General features: G+C 39.4%; 1 protein-coding gene across 1 annotated transcript in view; it reads right to left on the bottom strand.

Moving 5' to 3' along the window:
- Positions 1-6,235: 6,235 nt before the first annotated feature.
- The window catches only part of LOC139155725 (dentin sialophosphoprotein-like), a 57,068-nt gene continuing 43,427 nt past the window's right edge, over positions 6,236-19,876 (bottom strand). Inside the window, exon 7 of the mRNA XM_070730992.1 lies at positions 6,236-7,377. Coding sequence (XP_070587093.1) covers positions 6,350-7,377 — 1,028 coding nt within the window. The 3' untranslated portion in view covers positions 6,236-6,349. The remainder of the gene's footprint in view (positions 7,378-19,876) is intronic.

Raw genomic sequence — 19,876 nt, 5'->3', positions numbered from 1 at the left:
AAGGGAAATTTCAATTCCCCCATGCCTGATGACAGAGGTGGGTTTTGAGGAGCTTACGAAAGGCAAGGAGGGTGGGGGCAACTCTGATATCCGGGGAGAGTTGGTTCCAGAAGGTCGGGGCCACCACAAAGAAGGCTCTTCCCCTGGGTCCCGCCAGACAACATTGTTTAGTTGACGGGACCCGGAGAAGGCCAACTCTGTGGGACCTAACTGGTCGCTGGGATTCGTGGGGCAGAAGGCGGTCCCGGAGATATTCTGGTCCGATGCCATGAAGGGCTTTATAGGTCATAACCAACACTTTGAATTGTGACCGGAAACTGATCGGCAACCAATGCAGACTGCAGAGTGTTGGTGTAACATGGGCAAATTTAGGAAAGCTCATGATAGCTCTCGCAGCTGCATTCTGCACGATCTGAAGTTTCCGAACACTTTTCAAAGGTAGCCCCATGTAGAGAGCGTTACAGTAGTCGAGCCTCGAGGTGATGAGGGCCTGAGTGACTGTGAGCAATGACTCCCGGTCCAGGTCGGGCTGCAACTGGTGCACCAGGCGAACCTGGGCAAACGCTCCCCTCGGCACAGCTGAAAGAAGTTTCTCTAATGTAAGTTGTTGATCGAGGAGAACGCCCAAGTTGCGGACCCTCTCTGAGGGGGTCAATAGTTCCCTCCCCCAGGGTTATGGACGGACAGATGGAATTGTCCTTGGGAGGCAGAACCCACAGCCACTCCGTCTTATCCGGGTTGAGTTTGAGTCTGTTGACACCCATCCAGGCCCCAACAGCCTCCAGGCACCGGTACATCACTTCCACCGCTTCACTGACCGGACAAGTGGTTATGTGGTTTTTAACTGCAGTTTTTATTACCCTGGGCTAATGCTGCCTAGCCATAAATCTTAAGATGAAGGGAGGAATGCTTGGAGAATGCTTTATGTTGATTTAGCTACTAAAGACTGAGATAAAAGCGACTGCCTGTCGATGAAGCAGTTTGTAACAGAAGAAAGAAAAATAAAGGTGATGTTTTTGTTTTGTAAATCTCTGCATTCAGCAAGCCTTTATTCCAATTAACAGAGGCTTTAGTGGGACCAGAACAAATATTAATCTCTTAGTTTAGGTAAAAGTGTGGTTGTTTCCTCAATATAACTTGCAGTGGAATTTCCCCATAGTTTCAAAGCTTATTTTGATGAATTTTATAAGTTGGGTAAGGGTTGCCAATGCGCACAACCCAAGGCCTGATTCCTTTTCAGGATCTTCTGCCAGGCTGTCTTTGTCATGCTAGTGTTAACGGTGATATAAAGTTAAACCACTTGGGTTTGCCAAGGCATTAACTTCAAAGCTCCTGATGTTCTCGTGGCCAAGTTTAATTACAAAGAAGGCTTGAAGCTCCAAGGCAAAAATACCCAACCAAATCACAGGTTGACATTGTCATATGATGCCAACTCAGCACACTTGAAATGACGATTCAAGTTCAAATTTATAGAATAGAATAGAATAGAATAGAATAGAATTTTATTGGCCAAGTGTGATTGGACACATAAGGAATTTGTCTTGGTGCAGATGCTCTCAGCGTCCATAAAATAAAATATACATTTGTCAAGAATCATGTGGTACGACACTTAATGATTGTCATAGGGGTCAAATAAGCAATGAAGAAGCAATATTAATAAAAATCGTAGGATATAAGCAACAAGTTACAGTCATACAGTCAACATGGGAGGAAATGGGTGATGTTGTTATTTGTTGTTTAGAACATTTATTGATTGATTGATTGATTTTGTCCAATACACAATGAGGGTTTTAGTGGGTATACACATAGTAAAATACATAATGAAAGTTATAGAGGATACACTCATAGTAAAATATATCTAAGAAAGAATAGAAAAAGAGATATAGGAATAGAACATATCAATGAAAGAATAGAAAAGAAGATAAAGTAATAGAACATATCAATAAAAGAATAGAAGAAGAGATATAGGAATAGAAGAAAGGTATAGGAGATATAGGAGAGCAATAGGACAGGGGACGGAAGGCACTCTAATGCACTTATGCACGCCCCTTACTGACCTCTTAGGAATCTGGAGAGGTCAACCGTAGATAATCTAAGGGTAAAGTGTTGGGGGTTTGGGGATGACACTATGGAGTCCGGTAATGAGTTCCACGCTTCGACAACTCGGTTACTGAAGTCATATTTTTTACAGTCATGTTTGGAGCGGTTAATATTAAGTTTAAATCTGTTGTGTGCTCTTGTGTTGTTGTGGTTGAAGCTGAAGTAGTCACCGACAGGCAGGACGTTGCAGCGTATGATCTTGTGGGCAATACTTAGATCATGTTTAAGGCGTCTTAGTTCTAAGATTTCTAGGCCCAGGATTGAAAGTCTAGTCTCGTAGGGTATTCTGTTTCGAGTGGAGGAGTGAAGGGCTCTTCTGGTGAAGTATCTTTGGACATTTTCAAGGGTGTTAATGTCTGAGATGCGATATGGGTTCCAAACAGATGAGCTGTATTCGAGGATGGGTCTGGCGAAAGTTTTGTAAACTCTGGTAAGTAGTGAGAGATTGCCAGAGCAGAAGCTACGTAGGATTAGGTTTACAACTCTTGAAGCCTTCTTGGCTATGTTGTTGCAGTGGGCTTTGGCACTTAAATATTTTGTTATTAGTATACCGAGGTCTTTAACCGAGCGGGGGTTATCTGTGATAATTTGATTATTCAGTTCGTATTTGGAGTTCAGATTCTGTTTCCCAACATTGAACAAAGTTTATTGCTTTGACAAACATAGAAACATAGAAGACTGACGGCAGAAAAAGACCTCATGTTCCATCTAGTCTGCCCTTATACTATTTCCTGTATTTTATCTTAGGATGGATCTATGTTTATCCCAGGCACGTTTAAATTCAGTTACTGTGATTTACCAACCACGTCTGCTGGAAGTTTGTTCCAAGCATCTACTACTCTTTCAGTAAAATAATATTTTCTCATGTTGCTTCTGACCTTTCCTCCAACTAACCTCAGATTGTGCCCCCTTGTTCTTGTATTCACTTTCCTATTAAATAATAAATATACTCTTACAACACAAAAATGAAAAACTTGAGGCCCTCAGATCTTACTGGACTACAATTCCCCAAAATTGTAACCAACGTTGCATTGCTGAAGTCTACAGACTTAATGTACCTACCTTTGGGTTTATTATCTTCACATGTTTCCGAACCAGTTTTGTTTTAATTAATTGCTTAATCCTAACGAACACTTTGGGATTGGGAAGGGATGGATTATGGAGTGAAATATACAGCAAAGCTAATAGTTACAGGAAAAACCCAGGCAAAAATCCAGCTTGGATGTTTCCAATAATAGATGGTCAAAAATATCAGATCAGATGATGCAAAAATATCTTTGGACTCACAAAAGTTGCCAAACCATTGTGCCACTGGTGGCATTCCCAGAAATCAGACCATTTTTAGCTCCTACAGAATATGTTCATGTACTCTGGATGTAACTGCACTCCAAGCTGGAAATGTGCAAATTCTGGTTAGCTTGAAGGAAAGAATTTAACTGTGAATTTTAGGACAGGAAAGATAAAATTGAATTGAATTGATATTCTTTATTGGCCAAGTGTGATTGGACACACAAGGAATTTATCTTTGGTGCATATGCTCTCAGTGTACATAAAAAGAAAAGATAAAGAATCACAAGGCACAACACTTAATGACAATCATAGGGTACAAATAAGAAATCAAATCATACTAGGAAACAATCAGTATAAATCATAAGGATACAAGCAACAAGTTACAGTCATACAGTCATAAGTGGGAGGAGATGGGTGATAGGAACAATGAGAAGATAATATTAACAGTAATGCAGACTTAATGAATAGTTTGGCAGTGGTGAAGGAATTATTTGTTTAGCAGAGTGATGGCATTTGGGGAAAAATGCTCTTGTGGCTAGTTGTTCGGTTGTGCAGTGCTCTATGGCATAGTTTTGAGGGTAGGAGTTGAAACCATTTGTATCCAGAATGTGAAGGGTCAGTAAATATTTTCCCCGCCCTCTTTTTGACTCATGCAGTCTACAGGTCCTCAATGGAAGGCAGGTAGGCAGCAATTGTTTGTTGTTGGGAGTGGAGGTTTGCAGTTCTGATTATCCTCTGAAGTCTGTGTCTGTCATGTTGGGTTGCAGAACCAAACCAGACAGTTATAGAGGTGCAGATGACAGACTCAATGATTCCTCTGTATCAACAACTCTTTGGGCAGTTTGAGCCTCCTGAGTTGGCGCAGAAATAATATTCTTTGTTGTGCTTTTTTTGATGACTTTTTTGATGTTAGGTGACCATTTTAGGTCTTGAGATATGGAGGTCTCTACTATTGAGACTGTGTGGTCTAGTATTGTAAGAGGAGGTAGGATGAGAGCAGCCCTCCCATGCTCCATTTTCAGCCTCCTGCAATGTTCTGCCAATGAAAATGGAGCTTGAAGAGGCCACACACTGACTGCCCAGGCTCTGTTTTCACTGGCCGAGGGCTGCAGGAGGCCATTGTGGCTGAAAACGGAGCTCAGATAGGAAGCACCCGGACTCCCTGAGCTCTGTTTTCACTGGCCGAGGGCTGCAGGAGGCCATTGTGGCTGAAAACGGAGCCCTCCATGAAACTGAGTTTGACACCCCTGGTCTATAATGTGTCCAAGATTTGATGGGATATTGCTTTATTATTAATAATATTGCTTAATAATATTTTTAAGCAAGTTGGAAGAGACGTTGTGAGCACATATACAGCATAGCCTGAGCTTTAAAGAAGAAACACACCAGCTTTGTGGTGCTGTCATGATTCCACACCCGAGTTCTATAATAAGAAGCCACATTCCACCAAATTAGAAAAGAAAACAAATGTCAAAAAAAGAGAAAAATCACAGAGGACACCAAAAAGGAAAGGTTTGTTTACTCTAGCTTTCTTCAACCAAGTGTCCTCTGCATGAATGAGGATTGCATTTATCAGAATTCCTAGCTGGAGAGCTGAGAAATTTAGCAATTGTAGTTTAGAAACATCTAAAGAATATCAGACGTGGAGTAAATTTGGCCCCACCATTTTCAGTGGTGCCTCTGCTTAAGAATTTTTCTAGATAAGAACTGGGTGTTCAAGATTTTTTTGCCTCTTCTTAAGAACCATTTTCTACTTAAGAACCTGAGCCCGTAAAAATTTCCCAGGAAATTTGAGAGCAGCACAAAGGCCCGGCCAGTTTCCTGCCATTCCCCCTTTAATCCCGGCCATCTCGGGCTTTTCTGGGCTGCCAGAGGAGTCTGTTGGTGGTGCTGAAGGAGGCTTTGGCAGTCCAGAGCGAACGAAGCATTTTCCTTTCTCTGGGATAAACCTCTGCCAGCACCCAGAGAAAAGAAATGCTCCCTTCGCTCTGGGCAGCGACTGTCCTACTCTTCTTCCTCCTCCTCCTCCCACCCAAATTCCGAGCTTTTATTTCTTTCTGCAGTATTTGCTTTGACATTGATCCCTATGGGGAAAATTGCTTCTACTTACAAACTTTTCTACGTAAGAACCTGATCAGGGAACAAATTAAGTTCGTAAGTAGAGGAACCACTTTGCATCACTTTCTGTCTGCAATATTTTTTTTTAATGCTTAATTATGTGTTCCTATAGATCTGGTAATCCACTCGAAAGCAATTTATTTATGTATTTAGCGCACTCTAAATTTAAAATGCTCAAATCTACACATTGTGTTCATACGGTTGCTGAACGCCGGGTAGACTCATGTATTATGCCAAGTCTGACGTCATTTTTTAAAAAATGAATGCACATTGTGATGGTGAATGCAAAGGGTGAACAAGCATTTGGTTTTAGCCCACCTTAAATATTGTGACACTCCTCAAAGAATTATGAGGAACTATATTCACATACGTACACATGTAGACTTCTAATTTCCAAATGGATGTCTGGAGAAAGTAGACTATTATTAATCCAATTTTTGTGAGCACCCTTTGCTCACAAAACAGTTTGGAACTAGTTGCCAATGTTTTTTTGGGGGGGGTTCTTGTTTTTTTTATTACTGGTGAAATCTAACATTTGTTTAGGGCTTGTAATAGGTGGGGGGGGGTTGAGAACTCAGGATTTTATTGTAATTGTGAATATATATTTTTCACGGATAGTTATCTTTTTTTTTTTTACAATAGTGAGGTGAGTAGAGCAGCCAAATTAGACACCAAGTGCTGCATAAAAAGGTTTAAGAATTTGTTACTTCATTGAACTTTCCTGCCTAATACAGTGAAGCGGTTATCAAAATCACTCTTTTGACAACAATGCTACCATTTTGACTTATTATATTCATACGTGAAGCTTTTTCCTACTGTTTCGCCTCTCAAATAGTTTTGTTTATTTTGAACCGCTGGAATTACTAGAATTGTCAGAATCACTGGAGCTGCTATTGCCATTAGAATCATCCGAAGCGTTGGAAGCACTGGAGCTGTTGGAATCACTTGGACTATTGGAATCGCTAGAGTTACTGGATTCAGAAGAATCACCAGAATCACTGGAGTCACTGGAGTCACTGGAATCATTTGAATCACTGGAGCTATTGGAATCGCTGGAATCACTGGAGCTACTGGAGCTACTGGAGCTGCTAGAAGAGTCACTAGAATCACTGTTAGAATCTCCAGAATCACTAGAGTCACTGGAGCTGCTTGAGTCACTAGAGGAACTGGAACTGCTTGAATCACTGGAGTCACTAGAACTTTTGGAATCACTGGAGTCACTTGAATCACTGGAGTCACTGGAGTCACTGGAGCTGCTTGAATCACTGGAGTCACTGGAGCTGCTTGAATCACTGGAAGCACTGGAGCTACTCGAATCACTAGAGTCACTGGAGCTGCTTGAATCACTAGAGTCACTAGAACTTTTGGAATCACTGGAGTCACTAGAACTTTTGGAATCACTGGAGTCACTGGAGCTGCTTGAATCACTGGAGTCACTGGAGCTACTCGAATCACTAGAGGCACTGGAGCTGCTTGAATCACTGGAGTCACTGGAGCTGCTTGAATCACTGGAGTCACTGGAGCTGCTTGAATCACTGGAGTCACTGGAACTGCTTGAATCACTGGAATCACTGGAACTGCTTGAATCACTGGAGTCACTGGAACTGCTTGAATCACTGGAGTCACTGGAGCTGCTTGAGTCACTGGAGTCACTGGAGCTGCTTGAGTCACTGGAGTCACTGGAGCTACTCGAGTCACTGGAATCACTGGAGCTGCTTGAATCACTAGAATCAGTCGAGTCACTTGAGCTACTCGAATCTTGAGAGTCGCTGGTGTCTTGCGCCCCATTGGAACCATCTGGGCTTCCGGGATTTGCTGAGTGGCTTGATTGTTCTGACCCCTCGTCATTCGAATCGCTCGAACTACTTGCTGCCCCGGGCTGCTGGTGGGAATTGCTCTCGCCAGAATCAGAGTCATCAGCGTAGCCCGGGTCATCTCCTTGCATGCCCTCATCGTATAAGTCGAAGCTGTCAAAGCTGTAACGCTCCTTAGGGGACACACCGACATCTTTTCTTGACTTCAGGCCATGCTTGGTGTGGAGTCCCTCGCTAGATTGTTTTTCAGCAAAGGAATCGTTCTCTCTCTTACCCTCAATGTAGTTTTCTTCCACGTGGCTGGTCTCTTTGAGGAGATCCACCTGAGAGCTTTTAAGGTATTGACCCGGATTTTCCTGCGTATGATACCGGCTGTTCCTTGTGGTTTGTGCAAGTCCTCCTACGCCGTCCTGAAGCAGCTGCCCCTCCTTTGAGTGTTGAGGCTCTCCATAGGGGCTGATAGTGCCACCTATAGAGATTTCTCCTGCTGCGACGTGCTGTTTCTTGAGGTGGAGCAATACTCCTCCTTCCGGGCGATCACCATCTCTGCTTTGCTTCCGCTCATTTTCATGGGCAGGATTAATTAATATTTTTTGATCTCTTTTAGTAGAATTAAGATTGTCCCCGGGGCCTCTTCTAAGCACATCACTCCTCTGGATCTGTCACAAAGAAGCATGAAATATTAGCATATGAATATATTTAGAGACATGTTACTCAAAGTACAGATTTTGGAGCAACACCCCTCCCTTTATTTAATCTGCCTTAAGGAATCATAGGGTATATGCCGGGGTGGGCTACTGCCTGGACGGGGGGATGCAGTGGGGTAGTGAAAATGGAGCTCCACCCCAGAGCACCCAATTTGCACTGGAAGATGTTTGAAAGAAAATGCAGGGTGTACTGCATAAGCCACACCCACAGTGTGGTAGTAACAAGTTTGGTAACACTTCGCTGGGTATTGTTGTGGTTGGCTCTGGGCCAGTTCCTGCTCTGAGGACTGTGGGTGTTGGTTTGGGCGAATCCTCACATTATCAGAGACCGGTTTTGCTGCCAACAGCTTTGGACAGCGAGGATTCTGTGTCAAGGGCAGATTCTGGGAGTGAAGCAGGATCGGATGGTCAGGTAGATGCAGGCAGCCCATTAGCTAATGACCCCATTAGTGAATCATCATTAGATTCGGAGGAAGAGGGATTCATAGATGCTCACAGGCGCAGGTTTATGACGAGAAGGGAACAACTGCGCAAGTATTATAGAAGGTAAGGGAGAACACCTGTGGCTGGGGCAATTAGGCTAGTGGGGCTGCTGATAAATTGCCAGCTCCAGGGTCACAAGTTGTCCCTCTCCATTTTAGGGGAGGGACAGAAAACAGCATAAACCAGTCAACACACTGGGGTGGCATAAAACCATCTCCAATACTGACAGATTACTTAACACCTGCTGAACGATGCTGTTAAATAATCAACATGGAACAGCCAGTGAAGTAAGAAGAAAAACTGAATTTCCAGTCTTGTATTAGTACTCAACATTTTTTTCAGAAATGTCTGCAAAACATGGGATGAGACCTAATCAGTTATTATGTGCCACAAAGCCATCTGTTGTCAATATAGCAATTTCCCAAATGTTAGATATGTAGTCATTACCATTCCCAGAAGTCCTAGTCAGCATGTCCATAAGTACCAAGAACATAAGCAAACATTTTTATTGCAACATGTGAATTTGCGGCGACTCAGAATGTGTGAATCAGGATTTCAAATTTGTTTGAGCCTAGAACTAATTGCCTTTGACTTTGCAGATTTTTAGAATGAATTAACATGGTTTTCACCAGTTCCCCAGAAACTACTTTTCTATTTTCCTTTTTTTTTTCTAAACAAGCCATTGTGCAGGTTTGTTTTGGATCTAACTACTGGATCACCAGGTTTGTTTAAACTGGTCTACTACATCTAGTAGATCACCTTGTCATGTGACCCTTTTAGTTCTTTTTTTGTTATTGTTCAGTTCACTTACAGGAGAAGCAACAACTAGTCCAACAATGGTGGTAAGGAGAAGCAGGGTCTTCATATTTGGTATTGTAACCTAGGAAGAAATCAAAGTACATTTTAGCATGAATACCAAGTAATCCATTTCGTAATACAAATGTTGACAGCATATATTGCTCACAGTCACTCATGCCCTCATCACCTCGAGGTTCAACTACTGTAATGCTCTCTACATGGGGCTACCTTTGAAAAGTGTTCGGAAACTTCCGATCATGCGAGCAATCATGGGCTTCCCTAAGTATGCCCATGTTACACCAACACTCCGCAGTCTGCATTGGTTGCCAATCAGTTTCCGGTCACAATTCAAAGTGTTGGTTATGACCTATAAAGCCCTTCATGGCATCGGACCAGAATATCTCCAGGACTGCCTTCTGCCGCATGAATCCTAGCGACCAGTTAGGTCCAACAGAGTTGGCCTTCTCCAGGTCCTGTCGACTAAACAATGTTGTCTGGAGGGACCTAAATCTGTTGTGTGCTCTTTTGTTGTTGTGGTTGAAGCTGAAGTAGTCGCCGACTGGCAGGACATTGAAGCATATGATCTTGTGGGCAATACTTAGATCATGTTTAAGGCGTCTTAGTTTTAGGCTTTCTAGGCCCAGGATTGAAAGTCTAGTCTCGTAGGGTGTTCTGTTTCATACAATATTTTAATAAGGAATATCAGGATGCACCTATGAATGGATAAGGTCTCCAATTTGTTGCACAGTTAATTAGAAAGAGTTAAAAACTGCTTTGAAGTCAACAAATGTCAAACGTATGTGACTCCTCTGAAGGATGATGAGGCTGGGGGGGGAGGAGTTTGTATAATCTAAAATTGATACCTGATTGATCTCCCCAACCTAAATCAATGTTTTTCTATTCCCATCCAGTCCACTGGTTTCTAAAATAAGATAATCAGAACTGCAGAAGAAAACAATTGCTGCCAACCTGCCTTCCATTGAGGACCTGTAGACTGCACGAGTCAAAAAGAGGGCGGGGAAAATATTTACTGACCCCTCGCATCCTGGACATAAACTATTTCAACTCCGACCCTCAAAACGACGCTACAGAGCACTGCACACCAAGACAACTAGACACAAGAACGTTTTTTCCCCGAATGCCATCACTCTGCTAAACAAATAATTCCCTCAACACTGTCAGACTTTCTACTAAATCTGCACTCTCTTCTACTAGTTTTTCTCATCATTCCTATCACCTTTTTCCTCCCACTTAGGACTGTATGGCTGTAACTTGTTGCTTGTATCCTAAGATTTTTATTAATATTGATTAATAAAAATTGTTTAGTTGACTCCTATGACAATCATGAAGTGTTGTACCACATGATTCTTGACAAATGTCTCTTTTTCTTTTATGTACGCTGAAAGCATCTGCACCAAAGACAAATTCCTTGTGTGTCCAATCACAATTGGCCAATAAAAAAATCCATCCTATCCTATCCTATCCTATCCTATTCTATTCTAACTAATAACATTTGATCAGACAGTATTTAGAATAGCTATCAGGAGGGAAACTAAAGGAGAGTAGAAGGGTCACTGGAGATGCTGACAATTATGATTTCTTGCTACAAAAACTTTGCTGAAGAATTGTTTTTATTCTCATTACTCAGATCAAGGGGGTGTTAGTAATTCTGGTTTCAAACAAGAGTTTTTCTGTTTAGTCAAACTATATTTCTCGTGTAGTATTTTTGAACTTTGATGACTTTAGGATACCTGGCGCACTGGGGGATTCTGGGAGTTGGAGGCCACACATCTTAAAGCTGTCAAGGTTGTAAGGATAGAGCAGGGGTCCCCAAACTTTTTACACAGGGGGCCAGTTCACTGTCCCTCGGACTGTTGGAGGGCCGGACTATAAAAAAAACCTATGAACAAATCCCTATGCACCCTGCACATACCTTGTTTTAAAGTAAAAAACAAAATGGGAACGTACTATTTAGAGGGGGGAGAAGATCTGAAATTCATATATGTTTATGTTTTGTTTTTAATTTTCTTTTGTTAACATCTGATTGGCTATGCAAGGTTTTCTTGGCTTATGAAAAATGTATAAAGAAAGAAGGAAGCACTTTGGCATAATGGTTAATAAGTTAGAAATATAATTGGTGTTGCACTTTTTGAAGGAACATTAAGGAGGGAATTTAATTAAAAGAAAATGAATGTAACTGGATGACAACATTAGAAAAAAAAACCTTTTGCAACTTTTTTGATGATTGATATTAGTTACTAACAAAATACCACATTGTATTCATGGAAAATTAGATGGTACACTGTATTGTTTGAATGTATGTTGAGAGAAAAATTTAAAAAAATTACCCCCCTCCAAAACTTCCTTCCTCTGTCCCTCCATTTCATTCTTCCTTCCTTTCTTCCTTGTTCCCTCCATTTCTCCTTCTTTCCTTCCTTCCTTCCCTCCTTCCTTCCTCTCCACTTCTCCTTCCCTCCCTCTCTTTCCCTTTTCTTTCTTTCTTTCTCTCTCTCTCTCTTTTCCCTGTGCTCTTGTCACTCACTGGCGGGACGGATAAATGGCCTCAGTGGGCCGCATGTGGCCCGCGGGCCGTAGTTTGGGGACCACTGGGATAAAGTAACGGAGTTGGAAGGGACCCTGTAGGTCATCTAGTCCAATTCCCTGATCAAGCAGGAGACCCGATACTATTTCTGACAGATGGCTGTCCAGTCTCTTCTTAAAAGCTTCCAGAGATGAAATACCCACAGCTTCTGAAGGCTGAGAAACATTATTCTATCCAACCACAAGTTGTTTTAAAATCAAACAGCTTGACTAGGGGAGAACTACCTGCTAACCTCTTCAGTTGTAGATCACAGGTCCCCCATTCATATGAAATTGGCTCAGGGCCATTGCAAGAGGCTAATAGTAGACTACCCATGAGTAGTCTAAAAATATATTGGTTTTTGCAAAAAGACCGAAATCTGGCTTTCAGAAAGGCTGCTATATTTAACCCAAAACCTTTGCAACTGCATAAGTGCTTGCTTGTGCAATACAAGGCACACAAAGAACAACACACCATGCTAGTTTAAACTCAGTTAAAATAGTTTAAACTTTGAGTTCCGAGAGCTCTAACCTGTTCTTTTTTTCCTCCCCCTACTTTGAGGGGGGGGACTTGCTTTACAGATATTGGAGTTAGAATTTACTTTGGATAACAATAGGGTCTTTACAGGTAATCTTATGAGTACCGTATTTGTCTAAATAGTCTCAGTAAGCATCCTGAGAATCAACAATTAAATAAACACACAATTCCTTCCTACCTAACATTGTTTCTTACACTGACGAGGTTGTCATTGAGACAAATAAGTCATATAGAAACATAGAAACATAGAAGATTGACGGCAGAAAAAGATCTCATGGTCCATCTAGTCTGCCCTTGTACTATTTTCTGTAATTTATCTTAGGATGGATCTATGTTTATCCCAGGTGTGTTTAAATTCAGTTACTGTAGATTTACCAACCACATCTGCTGGAAGTTTATTCCAAGCATCTACTACTCTTTCAGTAAAATAATATTTTCTCATGTTGCTTTTGATCTTTCCCCCAACTAACTTCAGATTGTGTCCCCTTGTTCTTGTGTTCGCTTTCCTATTAAAAACACTTCCCTCCTGAACCTTATTTAACCCTTGAACATATTTAAATGTTTGGATCATGTCCCCCCTTTCCCTTCTGTCCTCCAGACTACACAGACTGAGTTCATGAAGTCTTTCCTGATACGTTTCATGCTCAAGACCTTCCACCATTCTTGTAGCCCGTTTTTGGACCCGTTCAATTTGATCAATATCTTTTTGTAGGTGAGGTCTCCAGAACTCAACACATAAACAAATAAGTCATATTTCACACTGAACAAATAAGTCATATTTACTGATTTGCGCACATAGATTGTGTTCCCTCTGCATTCTGTACATTTGAAGACCTTAAAACATCCCAAGAACATCTGGAAGTTATTATTGTGACCACTATAACTGGCTGAGGGTTGTTGTGTTTTTTTATTCTCAAAGGCATGGCAGCAAATATACTCATGTAGGCTTTAATTATCAACACCAGCCCTTGGGTTGATATGCCACCCAAGACCAAAAAAGCCACATGAGTTGTTAATCATCTCCTCTATGTTGGTAAAATGATTCTGTCCCATGAAAAAGCTGTTTCAGCAGCTATAAAGGTTCAGGCCCTATGAAACCACCAGAGAGGTGAGAATTCATAATAATAGGTCTCTAGCTGTCAGAAGATGCGACATCCCAATTTAGGTGGAGGATAAATGGCTTCAAGAGAAACATATAGAATAAATAGATGGCAAAGTCCAGTATATCACAAGGTAAAAAACCTCAAGGTTCTTTTTTTAAAGTACTTAAGAGTTCATTATTGCGCTTTGGTTACAACCAAGGTACCTATTGAAACATTCTTTTCAAACCACTTAGGTTTTCAATTTTCCACAGTGGGGTGGAAACAGGCAATTGAAAGGAGAATAGAGGAGGTTTCTCAATTTCAAATATCTTTGGGAAGCAGTGTTGAAATGGTAAGAGAAACGACCAGAGGTAACTTTCAAATAAGAGAAAGAGGTTCACATATCATGCCTATTTTTTTAAAAAAGTCTTTCCCATTAAAGAAAAAAGTGGGCTAAAAAAAAAATTAAAAACACAAGAATAAGAGAGATGAGAAGAAAAATACTACATCAGTACAATTAGCACGTTTTCAAACAACGAAGAAAGGAAATTGTCTGCATGGGTGCAAGGAAAAAGGAGTATTTATGCATATGTTTTGGGAATGTAATAAAGTTCAAAAATTCTGGAAACAAATACAAACGGAAGTGAATAAAATTACGAATGGTAATTGGAAAAAACCTAAGGAAGCAGCATTATTGATAAAAAATAGCGAGGTAAAAGAATACGAAGAAATCAAAATTGCAGCGATAGAAAGTGCCCAGGCAACAATAGTGCTTGGGTGGAAAGATGATAATAAACGGACGATAAAAAATTGGTGCAAATACATGGCGGATCACATTCACTATGAAATTATGGAAATTAGACTACATAATTATAATGAAGGAAAATTAGCAGCAACAATGAGGCGGTGGGAGAAGGTTAAAAATTATATATTAACAACATCAGTAAGCGATGCAAATGTAAGAAATAAAATCCAATCACTCTATAAAGAATGAACAATGTAACCCAGAGACAAAGCAAATGAAGGATACAAAATGGATTCTTCCCTGGTGAAGGGATTTTTTTTTCTGTATGGTGATGGTACATTTTATGCTTTCTGTTTGTTTTTTGTAAAATTCTAAAAAATCAATAAAAATATATTTAAAAGAAAAAAGAAAAAGAAAAAAGTGGGCATCTCAGAGTCATAAAATTGTAGGTAGAAACGTGAAGGAGGCAGTAAGATATATTTTCTCTGCTAATGTTTGACAACTTATTGACAACCAATTCAAGAAAAGTATGGTAAAAAGAAATGCTGCTTCATGAAATGAGTTAACTGATGGAGTCTATTGCTCCAAATGCAACAATGAATAAGGTCCAGGAGGGAAGTGTTTTCAATAGGAAAGTGAACACAAGAACAAGGGGACACAATCTGAAGTTAGTTGGGAGAAAGATCAAAAGCAACATGAGAAAATATTATTTCACTGAAAGAGTGGTAGATCCTTGGAACAAACTTCCACCAGACCTGGTTGGTAAATCCCCAGGAACTGAATTTAAACATGCCTGGGATAAACATAGATCCATCCTAAGATAAAATACAAAAAATAATATAAGGGCACACTAGATGCATCATGAGGTCTTTTTCTGCCCTCAGTCTTCTATGTTTCTATGTTTCTATTTTTTTTTTCAAAGTTGATGTCATAAAATTGATCCATCTGTTTTATTTCTACTCAAGAGCAAAGATGGGGAGTTTAGAGCCAATCAGCTGTTGGCCTCCTCAATAATTTCTGTCTATGGGATAACTTACTAACAGCGGATTATAAAATTTCCCCCATAGCTGCTCAACATGGACAGGTGGAACCGTTAAGCCTGCAGATAATACTGTATACAACTGAATCCCGGTAAAGACAGAGGAAGAGGCAATGGTAGAAAAATCGAAGTTGTAGCCTTCATACCTTGGTTGTGAGCTATCCAGAAACAACTGTGCTAATGTAGAGGAAGGACTAGGTGGTTAGTCTCCTTGAGCAGATTTTTACTACTGTAATTGTTCAAAAACAAGGGGGCATTCATACCAGAAGAGGCCAACCAAACCTGATTAAGCTGTGGAAAGAAACCCCAAAAGTACATGAGAGAAATATTAACACCATCCTTTTTCTGTTATCTTTTCGTCCTAGGTTTCAAAGCAATAGAAGGATAAGAATGATAGGGAGAAATGGAACCAAGGGCACCAAATAGAAGTGTACCTAATACTATAGAATGGAATAGAATAGAATAGAACAGAACAGAACAGAACAGAATAGAATAGAATCTGTCTGTTTAAATGTGGGATAACATCTCCAGTAAATAACTTTTTAACATGATGTTGCCAGAAATTCTTCCTGTTTCCTCTATCTCCCAGTGTGTTGAATTCTCCTAACATCTTAATTGCCTTCTAGCAACTTATAGGGATTTCAACCTGTAGCAAGCCAACTTATACATTGTTATTGGTTTTTATTACAGTTTCCTCACTCCATTCTGGTTTAAATTATATTATTTTAAAGGAACAGGTCAAGTTCTTATTTTTATTCGTCAAATTTTGGAAGAATATTTAGATAGCAATAAAATGATCTTGTGCATAAATTCTCTCAAAATCTGTTCATCATGTGTTTCACTTTTTCCCAAAAAACTGATTTCATCTAGATATTCCAGAAGAAGAATTAAAACCCCTTTGTGAAAGTCCAAGCTCAGCTTCTACATTCTGATCATTTCCAGTTGCTGAAAGAACAAGCCATCATTATCTCACCACTAAATTCAATACAGCTGCTGAGATAGCATCTACCCAAATTCAAAATGCAGCTGCTTAAGGATCAGGTTTGACATTAAATTCCCCCTCTGCTGAAGTTCCAGTAATTGATAGCATTCGCAGCTTAAATTATTCACATTTTGAGGAAAAACCTTCCCATTAAAACCAACTATGCATTTCATACCACAGTCAATTTGGTCTTTAGCTAGAAGAGTGCCCTATTTAATCCTCAAAGTTTTATTCACACTGTGTCATCAGCATGTTAGATTCTGCAGCCATAACTGCCTCAGTTCCCTGAATTTAAAACAAGACATCCTCAGTTTTAAAATTTAAAACAAAACATAAAAAACACATTGAAAAACACAGAGTGTAACATACATAATAAAGGAATAAGAGAATAGAAAAAGAACACAAACAAACAAAACAAAACAATATGTATTGATTCATCATTTTGTACATATCCATCAAACACATCTTATAGTAAATTAATTTGATGGCGGTAGAAACATAGAAGTCTGACGGCAGAAAAAGACCTCATGGTCCATCTAGTCTGCCCTTATACTATTTTCTGTATTTTATCTTAGGATGGATATATGTTATATCCATAGGATGGATATATAAATTGCTTAATTCACTTAATTTACAATTTTGTTGTGCTTTCAACCGCTTACAATCCATCATAGGTATAGTAATACATTTCTTATATATCAAATCATTCATAATTTCTCTCAAAGAGTTTAATACTTATATAAATCCATTCCTTTATATATGTGTGTGTGTGTGTAAAGTGTGAAAAATGGCCCAATAGGCAAACCGGAAGTTCGGAAAAACTAACTTCCTGTTTGCCCGTTGAGCCATTTTTTGCATTCTGGAGGCTTCTCTCCAGAAACCGGAAACCTGGGGAGGGTGATTTTCCCCAAGGCCGATAACACTGGGGAACAATTTGTAACACAATTTCTGTTGAGTTTGATTTTTGAGCTTTTTTATAGTTAATTAGGCGTGCTGGTTTCAAAACTGGAGTTAGTTTTCTCCTACCACGTCAAGTTTTTTCTCTACACCTTATGAGAATGTCCATAGATTAAACACTCCAGAAAAGCTATAAGGGATTTTTTTTCACCTTGATATGTATAATTACCGTTAGAATTGGTTTTGTTCATGTTTTGAAATGAACAAGTCAAAATGGAACATTTGTACTTCCAGGCATTAAGAGTTGAACTCAATTCAATGGTACCTACTGTATTTACAAAAAATTAATTGTACTTTTGTCCCTACTGTGAACAATGTCACAGAAACTACTCTATCATAATTATATAGGTCTTTTTTTTTTTAGCTCTTTTCACAAATGGCAAAAATCCATCAGACAAGATCATAACATTTCTGGATAAAGAGGTGATCTATTTATTTAGATTTACACTTGGAATTCTGTCTATTACGTACAAATTTGTGGTACACAAATCTACGCAAATACACAACGCAGCTGTCGTGCAGTAGAATGATGCTAAATCACTTTTGGTCTTTCTCGCTTAAATTTTGTTATTTGATTTTAAAATGGACCAGCCAGTGCAAGAATTTCAAATTTGGAGAAAAGGTATACTCAATAATCTATAGATTCTATCCCTCCATATTTTTTTTAATAAAGCAATTATATGGCAAACTTTGTTTTTCCAATTTTTAAAAAAATCCACTCACCTTTTTGCTGGACGCCTGTGAATAGTTGAAAAATCATTGGGGTACTGGGTGCTTCTGTGCCTCTGGTCTTTGAGATAAAGACCCAGAATGGTACCCTGCAAGAATATAAACTGTGGTTTAGTTTCTAAGCAACCAATTGGAGCTTAGCAACTTCACATGGTCTTAAATGGAAACCCACTAATCCCTTTTTTTGTCCTTGAAATTATTAGGTACCTTTGCACTAAATTGAACTTCTCTTTATCCCACACTCCTGCAAAATACTAGATAAGTATATTTTATGACTTGTTTGTGGAAGATAATATATATTATGAATGCCAGATAAGTCTCTGGTCTGTGATTATAGTTTTATTCTCCTGCCTTTTCCTTTCGAGATGTTCAGGAGAGACTCTCTAACCAAAAGGTAACATTTTAGTGACACCTAGATCCGGCTATCTGTTGCACCAGTTTACTCTTAATAACTATTTTTATGATGCTTCTAATCACATATTCTGGCCTGCCTATTGTCAAAGGCTTCTATTTATTCATACTCAGGTTTTCCTTGCAAAGTCTCCAAGTACTGATTTTTTGGTGTGACGAAAAACGTATTTCTCCAACGTGGACATCACATGCCTTCTTCTAACTTAGAGAGCTGGATGAGGGACCACAGTAAGACTGAAGATGAATAAGAAAGATATGGATGTGCTACACTACCTGTTTAGATTCTGGCATATTAAACCAAAATTTATGATGTTCTCTGACACTGAATATGGCCAAGAGTTTGTGCACATACGCAAAGGACAATGTAAAGAGGGTTTTTTGCTATGTGTTTTATTAGGAATAGAAGTAAAGCTTTTCTCTAGAGGTCCAAACCAAAAGGAATGTATTGCATCGTGAAATTTGTACACATCCCCAATTCATAAGACTTGGGCTTTTTTGGAGGATTTTTATTCCTTAAGGATTTGTTATGGTGTTTTAATTGCTCGTGCTATGTTATATTTATGTGGTTGTTCTTTTTTATCGCACTTTGAAAATTGTCTGGAGTTTTGGGAATTAGCCAGTTTATCATTTTAGCAAAGGAATAAATCTTAAGTTTTGATTTTAAATTAAATTGTATAGACTTGGGTTTTTTGTTTTATATGTTGTGCTTTTTAATTGTTCAATATTTATTTATTTATTTATTTGTTTGTTTGTTTGTTTGTTTGTTTATTAGATTTGTATGCCACCCCTCTCCGTAGACTCGGGGCGGCTAACAACAATAGTGAAACAATATAAACAAATCTAATATTTAAGTTAATTTTAAAAACCATTATTTAAGAAACCAATCATACACATAGACATACCATGCATTAATTTTATAAGCCATGGGGAAGGGAATATCTCAGTTCCCCCATGCCTGACGACAGAGGTGGGTTTTAAGGAGCTTACGAAAAGCAAGGAGGGTGGGGGCAAGTTTGATCTCTGGGGGGAGTTGGTTCCAGAGGGTCGGGGCCGCCACAGAGAAAGCTCTTCCCCTGGGTCCCACCAGACGGCATTTTTTAGTTGATGGGACCCAGAGAAGGCCAACTCTGTAGGACCTAACTGGTCGCTGGGATTAGATTTAGATTTAGATTTTAAAAAAATATTTAATTGGATTTGTATGCCACTCCTCTCCGAGGACTCGGGGCGACTCATAACATGTACAGAAAAACAGGAAACAATACTAGCAATCCAATTAATGCATTAAAAAACAACCCTAAAATTCTAATTAAATATTTTTTAGTTGGTTTGTGTGCTACAATGATGCCACATGATTGTAATAGTCTTTTGTTGGTATCCAATATACTTTTTAAATTTATGGCAGTGTTATCTTTTTCATAGCTTTTGTTAGCTGCACTGTAGTGGGTTGAGTGGTCAGGCATTTTTTTGGATAAAGTTCCATGGGTAACTATTTTGCTGTTGTTT

This window comes from Erythrolamprus reginae, unplaced genomic scaffold, assembly GCF_031021105.1.
Source record: "Erythrolamprus reginae isolate rEryReg1 unplaced genomic scaffold, rEryReg1.hap1 H_5, whole genome shotgun sequence".
Classification (NCBI taxonomy): domain Eukaryota; kingdom Metazoa; phylum Chordata; class Lepidosauria; order Squamata; family Dipsadidae; genus Erythrolamprus; species Erythrolamprus reginae.
The sequence above is the reverse complement of the archived record's forward strand: the minus strand, read 5'-3'. Positions and strand labels throughout refer to the sequence as shown.